We start from the raw sequence: 21487 nt of genomic DNA, 5'->3' as shown, positions 1-21487 counted from the left end.
ACTAATGAACTACAGTCAAAGTATACCTTAATTATTAGCAGTATGCCTCAGAGGTCAATGTTTAGGCCTTTCTTTTTCCTTATTTATATTGATGATTAGAAAATAAGTAAATTTTGTGGATAAAACAAAGTTTTGGGGTATTTCTAATTATACTGAGGAACTAAAAAAGAACTTTGGTCAATTTTTTTTGTATAAAAATTTGTAAACAGCCTTGAATTACAATAAACACAAGATTATTCAATTGTGTTATAAATTGGAAGTCATAATTAATATAGATGAAAACTCACTCAATAGCATAAATGAATAAAAAATATTTTTTATAATGCTGAACTAGTTATCCATGCCAGTAGAGACAGCGCTGTATTGTTAGTAGCAAAGCTACAATTTAAGATGTATTTATAGACTAATGATTGTAAGTCATTAAATATAATTATATTATTATATAAATCACTACTTAGGCTTCACTTATGAAACTGTGTACAGTTTTAATTTCGTTAACTAAGAAAGGATATTGGCTTTAAAAGAGTATACAGAGAGCTTATATGAATGATTGTGACGATGGAAGAGTTATATTATGGAAATACTTTTATTTATATTATTTTAAGAAAAGGAGTGACGTGTACTCTTATTGAAATTTAGAAAAAAAATTCCAGGGATCTACTGGATTTTATACTGGAAAGTATTGGCTAGGCTTATTTAAGACAGTTATATTTTTATAACAGGTGATGAGCTTAAAGGCGTGTGTGTATTTTTTTATTGCAAAGTCACATCGGGCTATCTGCTGAGTCCACCGAGGGTGCTGAACGGATAAATATTTGTAGGTTGTAGTGAAGGTCAGCTTTTTGCAAGAGTTAAAAGAAGAATTGAAAAATATTTTTGAAAAATAAACGGTTTATTTTTCTAGCAGGATAAGCTTATAGAATGAGTTTCCGTTAGCAGTGGTGGAAGCTGGCGCATTACAAGGATTTGAAAGAGGAATCAATTTGCTGAAAAATAAACCATAGGTTTAACATCCTTGAAAGACCAAGTAGTCCCCCCTGGTACAGCGGTATGCCTACGGATTTACAATGCTAAAATCAGGGGTTCGATTCCCCTCGTTGGACTCAGCAGATAGCCCAGTGTGACTTTGCTATAAGAAAACACACACATGCACAAGACCAAGTAATCACTGATTGTTCAGGAATGGGAATGAAAGTTTATGGCCCGGCATGGCCAAGTGTGTTAAGGTCGCGGGTTTGAATCCCGGTTGCACCAAACATGCTCGCCCTTTCAGCGGTGGGGACGTAATAATGTTACGGTCAATCCTACTATTCGTTGGTAAAAGAGTAGCCCAAGAGTGGTGATGATGACTAGTTGTCTTCCCTCTAGTTTTACACTGCTAAATTAGGGACGGCTAGCGCAGATTGCCCTCGAGTAACTTTGCGCGAAATTCAAAACAAAACATTGTCCAGGCATTATTACACATTTTTATTTATGTTTTTTATTTAATTACTAAAAGGCAAAGAGGACCGAAAAAGAAACTTATAGGTACGATTGCCTAGATATTTGTTTTTTTTAATATATTTTCATTAAAAAGGAAATGTTCTAACATATTATATTTTTATTTTTATTAAAAAAAAAACGTTTTTAAAAATTACTACCCGAAATGTGCTGAAGTTCAGACAAGTAAAATTTGTTATGGCATGTGATTCAACCGAATTCTCGAGGAAGGGCGAGATTTTATTCTGTCTTTCAAAATGGAGGAAGGTTTAATTAGTCGGCTGAATAATTGGTTTTGGAATGAAGATATTTGGTTACCGAAAAACATGACTTGGGAAATAATAAGGCGCCAGGAAAAAGCTAGATATGCTCAGTTTAATGAATTATACAATGGCTTGCTTGTGGCTGTAGTTCTTATTTTTGTACGTTACATACTTGAAAGGTTAGTGCTATATTATGCGAATCATATTATTGCTAATACTCGAGTAAATGGTAATTGTAATATTATTGTTAATGTTATTACTAGTAGTAGTATTACAGTTTAAAAAAATTACATGGTTGTACTTCAGAGAGGGAACTTAAATTTCAATAATTTTAGACTAAGTTGAATATTATTATTGCAATAATAAGTTGCAAAATTTAATTTGTAGAAATGTAGTTTTCTTTTCACGTGTTATTTAGCATAACGATACTACACAGTAAACGTGACCTAACTCCAGCCTAAGAGTGAGACAATGTTAAGTGTTTTTTTTATATAAGGTGTTTACATGTAATTTGTTTAAATATATTTATTAATATATTAGCAACAGTCAAAAGAAGTAATTATCTCTGTACCAATTATTAGGTAAGTCTCAATTGAAATATTGTTTACTAATACTATTGATCTTTTTGTCTGAAAGTGAAAAATTATACTGACCAATTTGCAAGGGATCCAAAATAAATATCGGTACTAAAAGGATTCTTTAACTGGAAGGTTATCTTAATCCTTTGTTAAACTGTACATGCTACAACCTTTTACATAGTTCCATTCAACACGCTTTATGTATTTTATGTTGGTGTTGTCAAGTGATATTTCTCTATGTCTCTGGTCTAGTTTGTGATAGAGGAGATTAGGTTTTACATACAACGTACTGGTATAGGATACTGGAAAAAAAGATGTCTGGATTTCACAGGTTCAAGAGGTTGTGCAAACTATATGATGAACTAATGAATCTTTATTCTTCACATGAATATCACTTTTCAGTCCAATTTGTCAGACTAATGTAATTGATTCCTGGACATATCATGAGAACAGATACCCTTACCCAGATTAATTTTGTTTTTGTATAAAACAGATTTATATATTTTAATAAAAGATTGTCACATTCTCAGTAAATTCTGAATTATAATAGTTATTTCTTTATTATATGGTCTTCCCAAGTACCAAGCCTTTGTGCATCTGGTTAAAGGTATAGATTAGGATAACTTATTTTCTCTTAAAAGTATAAGAGGTAATTCATTGCATTTTACAAGAGAATATTGGGGAAGTTGATAAGATAAATGCCAATAATTTGTTTTTTGCATGTATTGTATTCTGAAGGTGGGATGAAAGGGCACAAATTTAACATTTGGAAAAGAAGCTAAACTCCAATTAAGACAGTTTTATTTTTATAACAGGGTGATTGGCTTATGCTTGGTTTTAGGAGCTTTAATATTAACAGTAAAGTACTTTTTTATGGCTTGAGTGACTTATCAATCACCATGCTGAAATCCTTTCCTTTGGTTATGCTCTTGAATATGTTTCTATTGCTAATCAAAATTTTCATATCTTCAATGCATTACCTTCCACTTACTGTAATTAAAGGTCATTTGCCAAGTACTTGTCCAACTCGCTAATTGATATAATACAGTTTAGAAACATCCAAAATGTTAATGCTCTCAACATATTTTGTAAAATAATTGTCTATTAATAGCATTAATGTAAATAAGGAAAAACATACATTGAAGTATTAACCCTAGAGCATTTCACAAGTGATTAGTCTAGCTTACCTAGACTACATTAAGAACAATCTTTTGCTTTCTCCCATCCAACTACTTAGAGTCCAGTTAATTTGGTTTTCCAAATTTACAGTGTTTATTGTTTTAGCTAGACTTACATGGGGCACCTGACCCAAAGTTTTTTTTTGAAAACTTAGCATCTTGTATTTTTTTTAGGTTATTAAACAGCTTCTTGCATTATATTTACTTAGGATTAAAATTTTTAGAGGGCTTTAGCATAAAGTATTCAAATAAAAAAAGTGTGCTGTATAAATAATATGTACACATGTTTTTACTTTATTCTAGGTTTGTTTTCAAAGTTATTTCTGCTTCATGAGTTGTAAGTTTTTGTGATTATTTACCTAAATACATGATGAGTGGTGGAAGTTTTAACTCTCTTAAAATTAATTTTATTAAATATACAGATGTGAAATGCTACATTTGATTTTTTATGCTTTTTTTTTTTTGAGTGATCTTCTACTGCGTGGATGTTTGTGTTTGAAATTTAACTATTCTCTGTGTGGGAAAGTAAAGTGCAAAATAGTAAATGGTAATTCAGTTTGTTAAAAGTTAATATGAATTCCTTTTCATTATTTCTGGAATAGCATAAAAAGTTGATTAAAAATTTCATTGTGATGTATGTTTGTTGTTGGTATAGAATTTGAAAACTGAAAATTTTTACAAAAATTTATATAACAGACTGTAAAATATTAAAAAATAACTTATTTGATGTTTATATCATTCAATAGTATTTGATAAATGGTAATACAGTATACATTGTAGAAACCCATTATGCTATTTATAAAAGTATGGAAGAGGTTTCTTTTTTAGTGTTTATAGTATCACTTTATTAAGCAATTAATTTCTTGTATTAAATTTCAGGGATATAAATCATGAAATAACATTATGTTCACTTGAGGGAAAGGTATCGGGAAGATTATATTTCCTCATGCAAAGTTGAATTCCTCATGAATTGTTGTTTCATTTAATCTGTGCAATATATTCATAACTAAAGGAATACAAATGGATCATGCATTCCCAATCAGGAAAGCACTAAAAAGATGAAATTCACCAAGCAATCTTAAGCTCCTTGGGAATGTAAGGATGTCGTATTTTGATTCTCAAGTTTCATCTAATATTAATGATTTTAACTTTGTATTAACTTTTAACTCAAAATATATTATACAATCAATATTTTATCATGTTATTAAGAATATTTTATTGTATTGGATACCACTTATCACATCAAGTTGTTTTATCATTTATTACCATAACATAGCTTTAAAAACTGCTATAATGGAAGTTTAAATATGATTAGATAAAGCAAAAAGTAGACTTCATGTCACAATAGAATAAGTGACATGAGCAGTAGTTTACAGATTTGTAAAAGAGTTGCTAGTCTGTAACATTGATCAAATTTATTGAATAGGAAGTCTTGAAGACAGGAACAAACCATATAGTTAATGTTTCTATAGTTTCTTTAAATGTTTGTTTTGTTTGCAAAAATGTTTGCATATTAAATTATGTCATTTGAGATAAAAACAATGTACATTAATGAATAAGGGATTTTGCATGAATTTGCTGATGCAGTGGTGCCAGTATTGATGCAATCCTAGCACTGGGCCAGCAATTCAGCACTTTGTCAGTTAGTAAACCTGTTTGAGTTGTATATGAATTTTTCTTGTTTTTCTGATATTTGTCATTGATTCCACTAAAATTAATTAGAATCTTAGTATGATTAAAACAGAATTTAAATGTTGTGGAGCTAAAACTACTGGCAGAAGAACTGATTTGATCAACGAGTAAACAAAATAGTATGAGCAATAATACAGTGTTAAGACTTGTTTTGTTATATGAAAACAAGGACAGTTTAAGTGTCATAAGAACCTTGTTATAAGTTGCTGAATAAAACAATATAATTGTAACTATTGAATGGAAGTAATGATCAACTTTTGTTCACACTTAAATATGTGTACTTGGCAATGTCACTGCATTTTATATGTCTAGGATAGTTTCCTTGGGTGTGTTAACTGCCTTTTCAGTGCTCTCTCTGTTCTACTCATGGTGTGGTGGTCTTGGACCAGGTAAACACTTGGAATGACACCTGTTTTTCTTTGATGTGAAGTTCCCCCCTCCAAAAAAAAAGTGTTATATTTGTTTAATACTTACTAGCAATCACTTTCCAGGCCTACTATAAAAATGTTAACATACAGGGTAATATCATTGAAATGTTAGTCTCTATCAAGAATCATGCAAGTATTATCATAGACCTATAATAATAACTTTGTAGACTAACTTCAGGTAAATGGAATGTGGTGGAGGGAGTGTATTTTGAAAATAAAATTTTAAAACTTAACATAAAAATGGAATACTTTTAGACAAATTCTAAATGAAAAACAGAATTATTGAAAACTTTATTAAACATAGGGCTACCATAACCAGTTTTAGATACATAGATGTCAAGCATGAAAAGGTCACGTAAACAGCTTCAGGGCTACCACAACTAGTTTTAGATACGTAGATGTCAAGCACAAAGTGGTCATGTAAACAGCTCCAGGGCTACCATGACTAGTTTTAGATACGTAGATGTCAAGCACAAAGTGGTCATGTAAACAGCTCCAGGGCTACCATGACTAGTTTTAGATACATAGATATCAAGCACAAAGTGGTCGTGTAAACAGCTCTTTTCTTTGATTTCCACTGTTCCTGCCTGAACTCATGAAGTCACTTTCTAGACAATTCCAGATTTGAAGGCCTTGAATGACCACCTTACGTAGACAATCCCAACACACTAAGTTTTTTGAGGCATTTTTGAGTTATTATATTTGTGAAGCAAACAGAAAGTACAATCACAGTGCAAGACTACATGAAAAATATAAACATCTAAGTACTTGACTGTAGACAAGCCTGCATCACTACTGGTGCCCTCTACTGGTATATTTAGCATGGTCTCTCATTGGTGTCTTAAGGTAGCACTGACCCTTCAAAGTGAGTACATTTACATGCTGAAGAAATGTTAAAGTAGTGATATATACATTGTATTGTAAGTGATACTCGGAATTTCTAGTGGAGAGTTATAGGTTCTCTACTTCAAAGAATATCTTTGAAATCAGAAAATTCTTGAAATATTGTAACAGTAATCATTATGATTATTATTATTAATTAACCAAATAGACTAAAGCTTATTCACTTTATCATTTTAGTTCAGACCATTATTGATGAGAGGTAAATGGGATATATTGCATGTAGAAAAATGTAAGGGATTCAAGGAGCAAACTTTAGCAGTCTGCTGTTTGTTGGTTGTATCAAGCACTGGATATAAAGAAGTATATTTCACTAAATATCCAGTCTGTTGACATGATTAAGTAAATGGTACTTTTGGATATGTAAGACTGTTCAGTTTAAGAGTTATTAGTTTATTTAGTGATTTAATGATTTAGTTTTTTATAACAAGTGTTAAAAGTTGAGCATAAAACAAGAGTATGATGTCACAATATCTGAAAGTACACTTTCAGTCATGTATGTCATATGAATAATTAATGAATCAGGGATAATTTAGGAATGATAACATAGTATACATGCTCTTTTTGAACATCTTCATAGCTGGAATTAAAAACTACAAATTTTCTGCAGTGTTAATGAGCTATTGAAAAGGAATAAAAACAAATTAGTCTTATTTTTAATCACTTGCAACAGGTTTAGTAAAGATTCCAAGACAAAAATGAGTTATGTAGAAAATAGGTTAAACTTCTGGTTTAGGCTAAATTTAAAAAATTTTTTGTGGTTTTTCAAATATTGGGGGCCCTCTATAAAGTTCAGTACTACCTTAATTGTAATTGTTGTTGTGATGTTTTTGAAATAAAAACATTTCCATTGTCAGTGATAGTAAAATATACTTTAATTGTTTGGTTATCAATATGATTTACATATACTCTTCAAAAAAAGAAATGCAAAAGGCAAAATATGAGACACATTGTTAACAAGTTTATTCCGGGTAGTTCTGTATGACGTGTGAAACTTTGCACATTCAAAGTCTGCAAAGGCGAAGTCCACGCTCATTAGTTGAAGTTTAACGTCAATCAACGTCAATAACGAGTATGCCCCCCGTGAGCATCAATAACTGCTTGGCATCTCCTGCCCATGGAAGCGACGAGATGACGAATCACATCCTGTGGAATGGCTGTCCTCTCAGCCTGCAAAGCTGCTGCAAGCTGAGGTAGAGTCTGCAGTTGAGATTGTCGCCTTTGATTGTGAGTCTTCATCCTACTCCTATATGAATATTGTTACCCTGCAGCTGGGTTTTTTAGTTTGAGTAGAATCAATTGATTCAAGTCCTCAGATATTCTGAGTTGCCTATTTTCCTCCATTAATTTCTTCCATCTGTATCATAGGTAACAGACACTGTATATGGGATTGTTACAGTTAATTCTTTTTGGCTGTCCATAGATCTATCTTAATATGGGGAAATTATTGCCTTTTTGATGGTTCCAGTGACTTTCTCGTTAGGGGAGTTGACCATGTGATGGAAATTTTTTTTGATACCATATGTCAGGTTTCCAGATCAATAGCTCAATACTAATACATGTTATATACCTGTGAGACAGCATGATTCTCAACACTCTGGTCTCTTGGAATTAATGTGAAGATGGCATGATCTTCACCCTACCCTTGTGTGAATGTCTGTTCCTACCAGTATGAGTTTTGGATGTAGTTCGTGAACCAAATACAGTCTATCATTGCCTTGCCCCGTCTATAATTGAAGGCACATCCCTTGTTATATCTGCCTCTTTATATATGGGCTTGAGCTATGTTTATTTTATGTCTCTAAACATGATCTTGGTACAGTTTTTCTCCTATTTAGATGTGTTCATCTTCACATTTCACAGTGTGGCAAAGAGTATACCATTCTCTCTTTCTATTCAGTGTGGGATTCTAACTAATTTTATGAAAGGTAGGAAGTATCCTATCAGAAGTTATAATTTTCCTGTAGTGAAAATGTATTTCCAATATGTACTTATTTTCTTTCACACTTCCCACCCTTCCTCCCCACTTTACTCTGCTTATATCTTCTGCCAAACTTTGAAGTGACAATTTGGTGAAGGAAAAACATGCATCATGTCTTGCTCCTGTTGGTGAATAAGCAACGTATCAAGATTTGCACGACAGACATGTTGACATTTTTCAATTCCAATAGGGAGCAGAAGGCTTGGCATGCATTTAGAAAGTTTCACATTATGGAAACCAGAACTGAATGAGAATAGCTAATTTTGTGAGTGAAGATAAGTGCCTATCAGAAATAAATTTTCAATATAAGAAAATTAACTTTTGTTGGTAACATGGGGGAAATGCTGTTTAAAAATGGTCTTATGTATTAGAAATAATCTTTTCTCACCTGGAAAATTAGCTTAAATTTTATTTGTGTAGAATATGTTTAATAAAAAAAAAAAAAAAGAAATGGTCTTGTATTTGTAGGTTAGTGTTTGCACCAGTCGGAATTTATTTGGGATTAAAAGCAACCAGACCTAAAAGAGCTCCTGAAAATCCTGTCCTAGAAAAAGCTTTCAAGGCTAATGGGAGAATACCATACAAACAGGTAATATTAGATAGTTATGATGGATGTACAGGTCCATTAACCTTCTCACTATGGACAGGTCAAAAGTACATGTCACAAAGTTTTAAAGAGTTATTTTCAAAACTTAAACAACTTACTTTGTATGTTAAAATTGGTTTTACAACACAAAAACGTTTAATATTTTGTGTCATGTGGCATGTCTTATGGCTCCATTTACATTTTATTATACCTATCATGCAATGTCTGTGGTGTTAAAAGTGAAGGAAAAGATGGAACATTGGTTTAAATAAAAATATATTCTTTATTTATCTGCAAAGGTAGTTTTTCTTAACTTTTATCAAAATGTGTAAATCCCTTCAGCATGCATTACACATTTTGAAAGACAACCAAAAATGTCTGTAATGGTTAATGAAGTAGAAACTTAAATTTCATACATTTAACAAGTGGAATATAAAATAAAAAGCTCTTTTTTGCTGAGATATCTATATTTTGCAAATGTACAATAGTAGCCCTGCCTAGTACTCCATTCTTTTTTAACTTGTCTGATCACACTTAATTCTTAGGTACATATTTATAACTAATACAAACAGCACATTCCGAGCAACCTAAATCTTACATTTGTTTGTAATTGACTTGGAGGGGAAACATGTAATTTCACTGGAAATAGTGAAATCTGTTGAAAAAGTCATTGTTCTGAACAGATTAGATGTAATTAACCCACATGTAGTTTAGTTAGAAATCCTAGTAAATTACAGTGTCTTTATATATGTACCAGTATAGTGACTGATATTGTGGTTTTTAATATATGTTTTAATTTTATAAAAAAGTTTAATTTGTGCTGCCCTTCCACTTGAAAGAATATATCAGATTTATGGTAAAGCTTATCAATTTTATGACATTGTAGTACTAGAAATCATTATTTTTCAATATATTTCTATTTATTGTTCTATATTTTAAGAAAAGTAACTAAAACTTGAAGGTTGTGTTTGTTCACACTTTTCAGCCCCAGTAACAGTAAGCCTATGAAGATATGGAATCAGTGTTTTCTGGTTTAAACCTTAATGTCGATGATGAAACATTTTTAGTGTCAATGAAAACTTTGTAATTGATTTTTCCATTAAAGATAATGTTCTTCTGACTTGAGTGGAAATGACATTAGAAAAATTGTTTATTTTACATAGAGGTGTTCAGCCATTGTGGTGTCAGAATGAAAATCTATCAAATGCTGTTATGTCTGCTGACAGACAAAACTAACTTTTTATAAAATAGACAAGTTTAATCTGCAAATTTCACAAAAATTAAATGGGTTTTTATTCCCTTTATTTTGGTAGGGAAGAGAGGAGTTAGGTATGATAAACATTTTTATGGTGATCATGTATCTCAGTGGAAAATGTTGAGAAAAACATTTGAACTGTCAATCACAAATAGCAAAATGTAGGCAAGAAAAGTGAATGAATAGAAAAGGAAACGTGCTTTGATATCCACCAAAAAAGACAAGCTACTCCTTGTCAAGTTGAGAAAGACAGTAATGGCATTTGTGCAGAGCAAGTTCACAAGAAACATCAAGAACATGAGAACTTCCAGAGAGCCACTGTTTAGATAACACCTGGGCAATGGGGGATGAAGATAGCTATTAATATATATAGTCTAATGGCAGAAATAGGGATTTTTTTTATTTAGGCTTGGCAAGATTTATACCTCACCCACAAACAGTAAAATAAACAGAAGTAATAAATGTGAAAAGGTTAGAAGTAGAAATGCTAAACAGAAGTACTTTGGAATTACATCGTCAATATGAAAAAAGGATAGAACAGTACTGTACACTTTATTTTGTATTTTTCAACCCTTTAAAGTTTTATGGTGCTTATGAGTATTAAAAAAGACAAATAGGCAGAGAAAATAGATAAAAAGTGTTTTTCTGGAAAAAGTGTTAGATATTTATTAAAGATGTTTTAGAGATTATGTAAGTTAAATTTGAAAAATTTCAGACCAAGAAAAGTATTTTTAATTTTACATAAATATCACTGCACTGGGAACAAGTAACACTGATTCCATGCATTCAGATACAAATTTTAGTAAAGATAATTAAAAATTCTATTTTTTTTGTCTACAAAAGGTTTGGGGTGTTTACTAAAAGATTGAAAATTTTTTGTGAAGATATACAATAGATATTGGAAGTTGTAATATGAAGTTATGGTCATAAATTGGTTTAATTTACTGAGGCAGTAGAGAAAAAGTTAACTGGGGCAGTCAATTTTCTTTTTGCATATTTTATAAGACATTACTATTGAATAGAGTAGGTAATGAAAAAAGTTACTTTATCTCAAACTTGCTCTTGAATATTGTTTTACAAGAGTCTTGTAAACAGTTTATTTTAATGAGTGTTGAAAATTTAAAAATTCTTACTTGTAAGGAATTGGTAGAAATTACAGGCTCAGGTATGTGAGATGTCTCTGGAATATTTAAGTAGTTTCACAACTTACAAATTAAAAAAAAAGGATTAAGAAACATATTTGTATCTGTTGATTTTACCATGAAACTTAAAATTTCCCAGGAAATTACTTATTGGTCATATGATGATGGTTTAATGGTACTTTTAATTCAGCATATTTTATATACTAATCTCATAATAATAATACTTCAGATTACTGTCTGAAAGAAAAAAATGTTTGGAATTTAAAAACAAAATAAAAGCTTCAACTTTGAGATTGTAGTATCCCTAATTAGCAAGAAGAGTTGTATATTCAATCCAGAAAATAGTAATTTTCCATTCCAATACATTTTTTTTATCTTGTTTTATAAATAATTTGTTTATATACCAAATACAATCCATTAGAGAAAACCCTCCATCTGCCTCTGTCTCTTTTACTGACTTTTGAGACTGTTTGCTAATCAACCTTAAATGGCTGATGGATATGTTTTTAATGAATAAGGTATATTCTTCTTTACATAAAATTTACAGTTACATTCTCAGTGTTCCTGCCATAAGCCTTATTAGGTGAGAATTGTTTTATGTTAATCAGATTTGGTGCTCTGAGCAACAGAATTTTTTAAATCTACTTTTAGCTTGTGCAGAAAGCCAGGTGTAGTAGTTTTGAAATATTCTGTCCCAGCTAAATTATTATTATTATTTTTTTTTTTTTTTTGTGGATATTCAAATTTGTGAATCTCAACAAGATAATGGGAAATGTCAAATGAGCATAAATATCTGATCTGGAACCTTCTAAATAAGGTTTAGGTTATTTGTTAAATTCAGTCAAATGTTATTTTCTGTAGACTGTTCAATTCTGATGCCCATATTTTGATTTGCCAGCTAAAGAGAATGTCTTGTAAATGCAGTTTTGGCATCAAGAAACTAGATTATGTTTAAGTCTTTGAAGAGATGGTTCTGTTACTGATTTGAATGAATATCCCATAATTGTCCTACCACATTTATGCTTACTGGTCAAGTGTTCTATATCATCTCTAACTAATTTGTAACATGTTGTTGATGGTTTGTTTCATTTTGTTGTTGTCTGACCACTAGTTGATCAGTCTTTTATCTACAGTATTTTACAGTTAATTAGTGTCTTTCATTTTACCTGTAACATATTATTATATATATTTTTCTTTATATATTCAAATCTGTAGATTTTGCAGGGACTGGGTAGCTTTAAGTTTGGTTTAAACCTTTAAGTTACCACACAGTTAGACTCATAATGACTTCAAGACTAATCAACAGTAAGTTTTTAACTTCAATAAAATTAAAAAGAAATCATTGTCTTTTGATGTAATTTTTGATAGTTTTGTTGAAAAAGTGTTGAACATATTGCTCACTGGTTTTAAGAAATACTGACCTTATGCTTCAAATATTTGCACTTATGTACAGTGTAGCTTTGCATTTATCACAAATGTATTTCAGTGCCATAAATATAGATCTTGTATAGATCTCATTCAAAGGTAATAACTTACATAACTCATTAAAAAAATTATTCATAATTGATTTTTATTAAGTTTGATTTGCAAGTTGTAGAAATGTTGTTTTCATGAACTTGTATACATGCAATCTGAGTTTGTGAAATCAAACATGCTCACCCTTAAAACTGTGGGAACATCATTTTGTGGCCTCAAAATTACCTCTAAGGCCACAGCCACACAGCCCATGATACTTCTCAGAAAAGTTGTATCTGTACCACAAGTCTTTAGCTTTAAAAAGTGGTGCTTGCAAAAAGAATTGCTATATTGGTTACTTGGGCCTTAATATTGCACCTCAAAATTGGAATTTGTAGTTTTAAAGATGTGGTCATACATAAGTAACAGCACCACAAATATAAACACAAACATTCATGCTTGTATGTACATATAAATTAGTTGACTTAAAATTAATATTTTTGAAATTGTTTAAAAAGGTTGGTTTGATTATGGAAAAGCTGTCCCTAATTTTGAACTGCTGACCACAGGAAAGGCAAGCACCTGACAGCACTCATCATCAACCTATGGACCTCTGTTTCACAACAAAGAATAGAGTTAACTGTCACAAGAACCAACTAGTTTCAAGTTGAAAACGCCAGATTTTTTTTGACAGTGTATGATCAAGGGGGGTATTATATTTCTTTTCTGTGTGAGGACTTTTCCTAATCATTATATTAATGATCAGTTGTGTTAAAATACTTAACTTATTGGAACCTTCATTTGCTACTCTGTTTATAATCTCTTCTTTGCTCCTGGTAGCAAAACAAAAAATGCTGTGCACAAAGAAGATTTACAGTAGAGCAGTAAATGAAGTAAATCAATAAAAGCCATTTTTATCTGTGCAATGCCAAGTCCTTTGCTATTGTGGTAATAAATATCTTTGGCAGTTTACTCATTTTTAAAATGCATAATAAAGATAAATGGTTAATTTCATTTACTGTGGTTATACTTTTAACTTTAATGAAGGAATAAATGCTCTACTTGTCCTACATAATGCATTTCATTTCAATATGTAAAGATGGATGACTACTGTGACTACACCTGTCTGTCCTTTAAGGAGCAGTAAGACTATTTGTCTGAACTGAAATTATTACGCATATCAACATTTAAACTTATCTGCGGTAATGAAATGTTCAGTGTCGAGGCCCTTCCATCAAAACAATCAAGTCTTCACTCTGATCTGCAGACACACAATACTTATGTATAAAGGGTGAAGGTTTGTTAAGTAAATCATTTCTAGAATCTATTCAGTCAGTTAACTTAAGCTGCTAAGTGTTTGTAACTTTTTCTTAGTGGGTTTGTGTATTGCACATGGCCAAATTTAAGGATGAAGTAAGTGCAGCAATACATACTTCAACTCTTAGATTTCCCCTTGGTGTGGATTCCTGTACATGGTGAGGGGATCTCCCAGGGAAGGTTCTGTTCTTTCAGTTTATCTTCTCTGGGATCTAAACATCCACCCACGTGTTTGCCATGCGTGATGACTCATGAAGGGGAGGAGAGGATCCTAGTGGTTGAGGGGTGCAACCCTAACACCCCTCGATTTGGTCTCGAATTCCTATAGACGGTCCGTTGGCTGGTCCACTTGGGCTACCAGTGTTGGATGTTCTCAGCAGGTTTTGTGGATATTGTATCTGATGCTGGTGTTTGGGTATAGTGCTCATGAAACCCTGGCATTGCTGCAGTATCCTTGTTTGGGATTGTAGTGCGATAGGAGTTGCAGAGCTCCATGGTGGGTGGGGTCAGTGGGCACTAAAATATTATTTCTTTATGATGGATCCCCAAATAAAAAAATTTAAATAAAATAGTGAAAAATCAGTCCACAGGTAAACTGTCACATCTTGAAGATTCTGAGCAGCAATCTTCAACCTCTCTAACACCTGTACTTCATTTTCAGTAAAGTCAGTAAAGAAGCTGCACTCTGGTGACATGTTTGTGGAAACATCTATATTTCAACACAGTGAACTTCTTGTGCATTCAAAGGCAATTGGGGATATACCTATTTAGGTTACACCTCATGCTACTTTGAATTCATCACAGGGAGTTATTGTTGAGAGGGATTTGAAGAACTGCTGCTGCACTTCGTTCCACTACTACAGTCAGAATGCAGACTGGATCTCTCTGTGCCTCCCAAAGAATCATTCTCAAACCAAATGAAAAGTCTTTTGACCTCCATGGTTAAAAACGTTAATGAATTAACTTCACCCATCTCTATCCCTAACATACATTCCAGCAAATCCCAAGATTCACTTCCTTTAGTTCCAGATATGGGCATTTCCTTGGCTGCATTTTTTTTCCCACCCCAAGATGCAAAATGATCATTTGTACATGTCCTCAGTCACTGGAATTTTCTTCCAACAGCAAAGATCTGCCCAACTGACCCAGGGCAGGATCCATGGAGGTTGATAGTTCACCCTCATTTAAAGATAGTAAAGAAGAAAGATGTGGTCGTAAACAGAAGGGTTGTCCACTCAATTTGCCAACACATAAATGAAAATGGCCACCTTGATACTATGGAAGTGGTGTTTACATTCCAGATGATAACAAAGCACTGATAATTGCTTCCTCCCATCTTGTATGTCTTTCCTTACAGGAAACATTTTTGAAACTTGTCAATACAGTTACTTTTTAGCAGTACAGAAATGACAGGTCGTGTGATGGACAAGTACATGGAGGGGTAGCACTGTTGGTTGATCAGCATGTGCCCACCCTGTCTTTGCCACTCAACACACCCTTGGAGGCCGTAGCCATCCGTGATTCCTTGGGTCATACCATCACTGTTTGCTCTCTCTACATGTCTCCTGGAGAGATATAGGATCAATCAGACCTTGTTGCTCTCGTTGGACAGTTGCTGTTTCCCTTTTTCATCCTGGGAGACTTTAATGGACATCATCCACTCTGGAGAAGTGCTGATATTGATAGCAGGGGTCTATCTGTAGAGCGTATGCTCTGTGATCACAACCTTTCTCTTTTCAATACTAGTTCTTCTACTTATTTCCATTCTCCTAGTCAGTTTTTTGCTGCTACTGATCTCTCAATTTGCTCCCCTTCATTATTGTCCCATCACTGACAATAATCCACGAGGCAGTGATCATTTTTCTATTATCTTGAGAGAGACTGGCCATGGTCGATGCCACCCAACCTGCGTGCCTCAGTGGAAGCTGGATCATGCAAACTCATCCTCTTTAACTACTCTCGCAGAACTTGATCCTGCCATCATCTTAAGCCATCAATAGACGACTGTGTGGCAGCAGTAACTGACTGTATTATACAAGCAGCTGTTTAATGTATTCCTAAAACCTCGACATGTTTTCCACTATATCCTCGTCTGTGGTGGAATCCTGTCTGCCACATTGCATAGAAGGCTCAAAAATGGGCCTGGGATACTTTTCGCAGATATCCCACACTCTCGAACCATATTGCTTTCCAACGGGCTCATGCACATGCTTGGTGGGTAACACGTCAAAACCAGAAGGAATCTTGGATTAAGTTCACAACCAGCATATCTTCTTTCACCAATTCCAAAGTCATGTGGGACAAGATTTGAAAGATCAGTGGGCAATATAATTCTGTCCTACTCTCAATCTTGCTCTCTGACCTGGAAGTATTTGATTACTGGAGCATCGCAGATACTCTAGGTGAAAGCTTTCACTGGGTATCTAACATTTCTACTTCTTCCTCCATCTTTTTAGCCATCAAGACACAGGCAGAGTGATCACCTCTTTCCTTTCGAGCTGATTGTCTCTGACAATAATTGTCCCTTTACACTTGTGGAACTCAAATTGGCCCTTCATTGGTCTGGAAGTAGATTGGTTGGACCTGATGATGTACATTATGAAATGCTGCACCATCTATCTCCTGCTTCTTTTGCTATTCTTCTGATTGTTTTTAACCGGATCAGGAATGATTTTCCTGATGCCTGGTGCTAGGCTGTTGTCCTACCTTTCTCTAAACCTGGGAAGGTTGCTTTGATCAGCTGTCTCTGTAAGACTTTAGAGAGGATGGTTTTAATGCTTGTCTTGTTTGGTTCCTTGAATCAAACAACCTCCTCTCACCCACACAGTGTGGGTTCTGACAACAGAGCTCCACCATGGACCACTTGATTTGACTTAAAACTTCAGTCAGAGAAGCCTTTCTCAAATGATAACATCTTGTATCAATACTGTTTGACATTGAGAAGGCTTATAATGCAACATGGTGTGGCATTTTGCAAGACCTCCATATATATGGGTTACATGGCCATTTACCCATTTTTATTAAATTTTTTTAATGGACAGGAGATTACAAGTTTGTGTGGGTTTGATACTTTCCTATTCTTTTGTACAGGAACTTGGAGTTCCTCAGGGCTTTGTTTTGAGTGTTACACTTCTGAGTATAAAGATTAAAACCATCACTGAACAACTCCCTCTCAATGTTGCAAATGGGCTCATTGTCAACCACTTTCACATCTCATGTCAGTCATTGAACATGAGGTATATTGAACGACAGCTACAGACTGCCCTCAGTTGTCTACTGAAGTGAACTACAGCAAATGGCTTTAACTCCTCTCTCTCTAAAACCATTTGTATGCACTTTTGCTGCCAATATTGTATTCACTCTGATCCTGAACTCCATATCAGCAATGTTGTGCTGCCTGTGGTCCCTGAGACAAAGTTGTTGGAGCTTATCTTTGACCTTTAGCTGACCTTTATACCACACATCAAGCAGCTAGGGATCAAATGTACAAGAGATTAAACCCATCACTGAAAAACTCCCTCTCAATGTTGCAAATGGGCTCTATGTCAATCACTTTCACATCTCATGTCAGTCATTGAACATGAGGTATATTGAGCGACAGCTACAGACTGCCCTCAGTTGTCTACTGAAGTGGACTACAACAAATGGCTTTAACTCCTCTCTCTCTAAAACCATTTGTATGCCAATATTGAATTCACTCTGATCCTGAACTCCATATCAGCAACGTTGTGCTGCCTGTGGTCCCTGAGACAAAGTTGTTGGAGCTTATCTTTGACCTTTAGCTGACCTTTATACCACACATCAAGCAGCTAGGGATCAAATGTACAAGAGCACTGAACAACCGTGGCCTCTCTTTTCACCACTTGGGGAGCGGATCGATGTTCTGTGCTAAAGATATATCCTCCTCTTACTCAATCGAAACTCAACTCTGGATCACTGGTCTGTGGCTCTGCCGGAACTTTGGCCTTAAAGATGCTGCACCCCATTTATCATCAAGGAATTAGGCTCTGCACCAGAGCTTTCTGCACTTTCCCAGTTCAGAGCTTATACACAGAGTCTCATGAACATTCTTTGCACCTCTGCCATTTGCAGTTATCTTTACTAGATACTTCAAAACTTCATTCCTTACCAAAGCATCCCACCTGGGGTTGTGTTTTCCTTCCTTGGTGGGCCATGCTTTTTCAGAACAGATGATCTGCCATTGCTCCTTTTGGCCTTCGTATCCAGGTGCAGTATGATGAAGTGGGTCTGTCCTTGGATAACATTGCTGTATCCACTGGTCAGCCCATTCTACCATGGCTTCTTACAGTTCCCATATGTGACCTATCTTTAAGTCATCTGAGAAAAACAGACACTCCCGATTGGAAACACTATTTGCTATTTGCTGAACATTTTTCGAACCATCCTTCCATTCCTATTTATACAGATGGTTTGAAATCAGGTGACTGTGTGGGCTCTGCCATGAATTGTTGTGGTTTGGTGGTTGCATGCAAAATCCCCTCTACAGCTTCTGTGATCACTGTTGAACTGTATACCATTTCTCTTGCCCTGGATCACATAGAACTTAAGCAGTACTCAAACTGCACTATTTATACTGACTTGCTTTGTTCTCTGCTGGCCCTGGAATCTCTTCATGTTAGTTCACACCCTGTTCTCACTGATATTCAAAACCGACTGGTCCATTTCTCTTTAACACCTACTTTTATCCAGTTTTTCTGGATACCAGGCCACGTTGGTATTCTTGGGAACGAGCTCACCGACACTGCAGCTAAATCTTTCTGTTCTGGCATTATCATCACTGCTATACCTGTTCCATGCATGGACTGTAGTTCAATGTACAGGGCTCTGCTCCATGCCAGTTGGCAGTAGACTTTGACTGAGCAACATGAAAACAAGCTTTTCCAAATAACACCCTCTATTGGCGTTTGGCTGTCTTGCTTTCCATAAGAATCAGAAAGAGGAAGTTGTTTTAACTAGACTATGTATTAATCAGTTTAACAGGTTAAGTTTTTTATCTGGGATTGATGGACCAATGTGTTGTCTGTGTAACATTTAGGTCACATTAGGCCACATTTTACTGTCTTGCCATTGTTAAGACTCTCAACGATGGTGCCATTTTAAATGTTCTGTCCCAAGATTTATCCATAATGTTAAATAGTGTTATTGACACTGTTAACCTTGGAAATGTTTTTAGTTTTGTTAAAGGTCATTAATCTTTTAATGCCATTTAAGTTTTTTAATTTATACCTCAGATCTTTTTAATGTGATTTCTTTTTAAGAATTAAAGTACATCTAGTTTGATTTGAAATTAGAAAATGGTCGTAATGTCAAATAACTCAAAACCAGGACTGGAAAGGGCAACGTCAGGTGACTAATGCTGCTGTTTGAACTACCTGTTAGTCATCCTGGCAAGTGTTTTAAAACTTTTATTACTTTCTGAAAATGTCCATAATGTCAAATAACTCGGAACCAGGACTGGAAAGCCAACTTCAGGTAACTAATGGTGGTTTTTGAACTTACCTGTTAGTCTTCCTGGTGAGTTATGATAGTTACAGTTATGCTGCAGAAAGCCCTTTATAATTTGTGTTACTGTAGTTTTTCTATTACCACTGTAGACTAGGTGTAAAAAGTGGTTTTAATGCTATTTATGTTTTTTATTTCAAATGTTAAACTTTGTTTTGTTTTAACTTTATTTCCTTTTATGAATTTTACTAATTTTAATTTTAACATTTTACCAGATGTTTGGCACAGATAGCTTAGTTGCTTTGTGCCATAAAACACTAAAACAACAAATCAACTCTGAGATTTCCTACCATATCTTCCCAAAAAAAGTTGAAAGACTTTGTATTTTGTACATAAAGAATGACATTATTTTAATTGAGTATTTCTACTACTATATGTTTATCTGTTGTAGTTATTTTCACTCATACCTAGTTTCTGTGCAAAGCAATTTTCATTTTACGTTTAAAAACACATTTTTCATCTTACAGTTTTCAAGTTTTATTTGTATAATATATAGAACCTTCTAAATAAACATAAAAAGGTAAAAATGTTTAAGATAAATGTTTTTTCCATTTTCTCTACCATATCAGTAATTGTACCATATCATCAACATGCAGTACAATTAAATGTGTAAAATTAACAAATAGAAAAAATGTATGTTTTAATTTTTTGTAGAATATCTGAAAAGATCTTTTGGTTATATTTGTACTTTCATGTCTCTTCCTTTCATGTAGAGAGCCTGGTTTGGCCAGGTGGTTAAGGCACTCGACTTGTAATCTGAAGGTTGCGACTTCGAATTGCAATCACACCAAACATTGTTTGCCCCTTTCAACCATGGGGGCATTATAAGTGTTGGTCAATCCCACTATTCACTGGTAAAAGAGTAGCCCAAGAGTTGGTGGTGGGTGGTGATGACTAACTGCCTTCCTTCTAGTCTTATGCTGCTAAATTAGTGATGGCTAGCACAGATAGCCCTTGTGTAGCTTTGTGTGAAATTCAAAACAAACCAAACCTTTTACATAGTTAATTTTTAATGTTCCATTTTCCTTTCCTATCATTTACCTTTTATTACTTACCTTGGCAAAGGTCAGTGATAATCATTGGGACATTATTACAGTATCTTCAGCACAAATACACAAGCCTTCAGCAAAATTCTTACTTTTGCAGAAGATCTTAAGCCTTGAGAACTGATACAATGTATGATGTATGTTTAAAAATATTTAAACATTTTAATTATGCATTATACAACTTAAATAATATATAATTAAGATATAAAAGTAAGACGTACATTTTAACTGTTTGTCTTAACATATTTAGCTAAGAAAAAAACTAATTTTTTATCAGAGATCAAGCAGCCAACAGGCAGTTACATCTATCAGATGACAAACACTCTGCCAATTGTGAAATATCTTTTGGTGGATTATAGTGTAAAAATGAGCTCATTCAAATGACTATATACTTGTGTATCTAGCAACTGTGTGTGTGCACACACACACACACGTTATAAAGCTCAAGCAAAAGTATAAGAAGTGGGAATGATGCTTGTCAGGGATTTACAAAATGTATTTCTTGTTTCTTCTCCATTAAGCCAGAGAACTTTGAAACTTGCATGTAAATAAGGCAAGTACCTAAATGTCTTGACATACATACATATTACCTGAGTCAATATAGAAAATGTGAAAGTTGAGATTCAAAGTTTTAAGTATATTTGTATAAAGGTTTCTTTTGAAA

At 33.7% G+C, this 21487-nt stretch overlaps 1 protein-coding gene across 1 annotated transcript in view; it reads left to right on the top strand.

The window, feature by feature from the left end:
- Window positions 1–1652: 1652 nt before the first annotated feature.
- Window positions 1653–21487, top strand: part of LOC143246270 (ceramide synthase 6-like) — a 67903-nt gene continuing 48068 nt past the window's right edge. The window contains exons 1-2 of the mRNA XM_076492720.1: window positions 1653–1921; window positions 8968–9088. Coding sequence (XP_076348835.1) covers window positions 1737–1921; window positions 8968–9088 — 306 coding nt within the window. The 5' untranslated portion in view covers window positions 1653–1736. The remainder of the gene's footprint in view (window positions 1922–8967; window positions 9089–21487) is intronic.

This window comes from Tachypleus tridentatus, chromosome 3 (assembly GCF_004210375.1).
Source record: "Tachypleus tridentatus isolate NWPU-2018 chromosome 3, ASM421037v1, whole genome shotgun sequence".
Classification (NCBI taxonomy): Eukaryota; Metazoa; Arthropoda; class Merostomata; order Xiphosura; family Limulidae; genus Tachypleus; species Tachypleus tridentatus.
The sequence above is the reverse complement of the archived record's forward strand: the minus strand, read 5'-3'. Positions and strand labels throughout refer to the sequence as shown.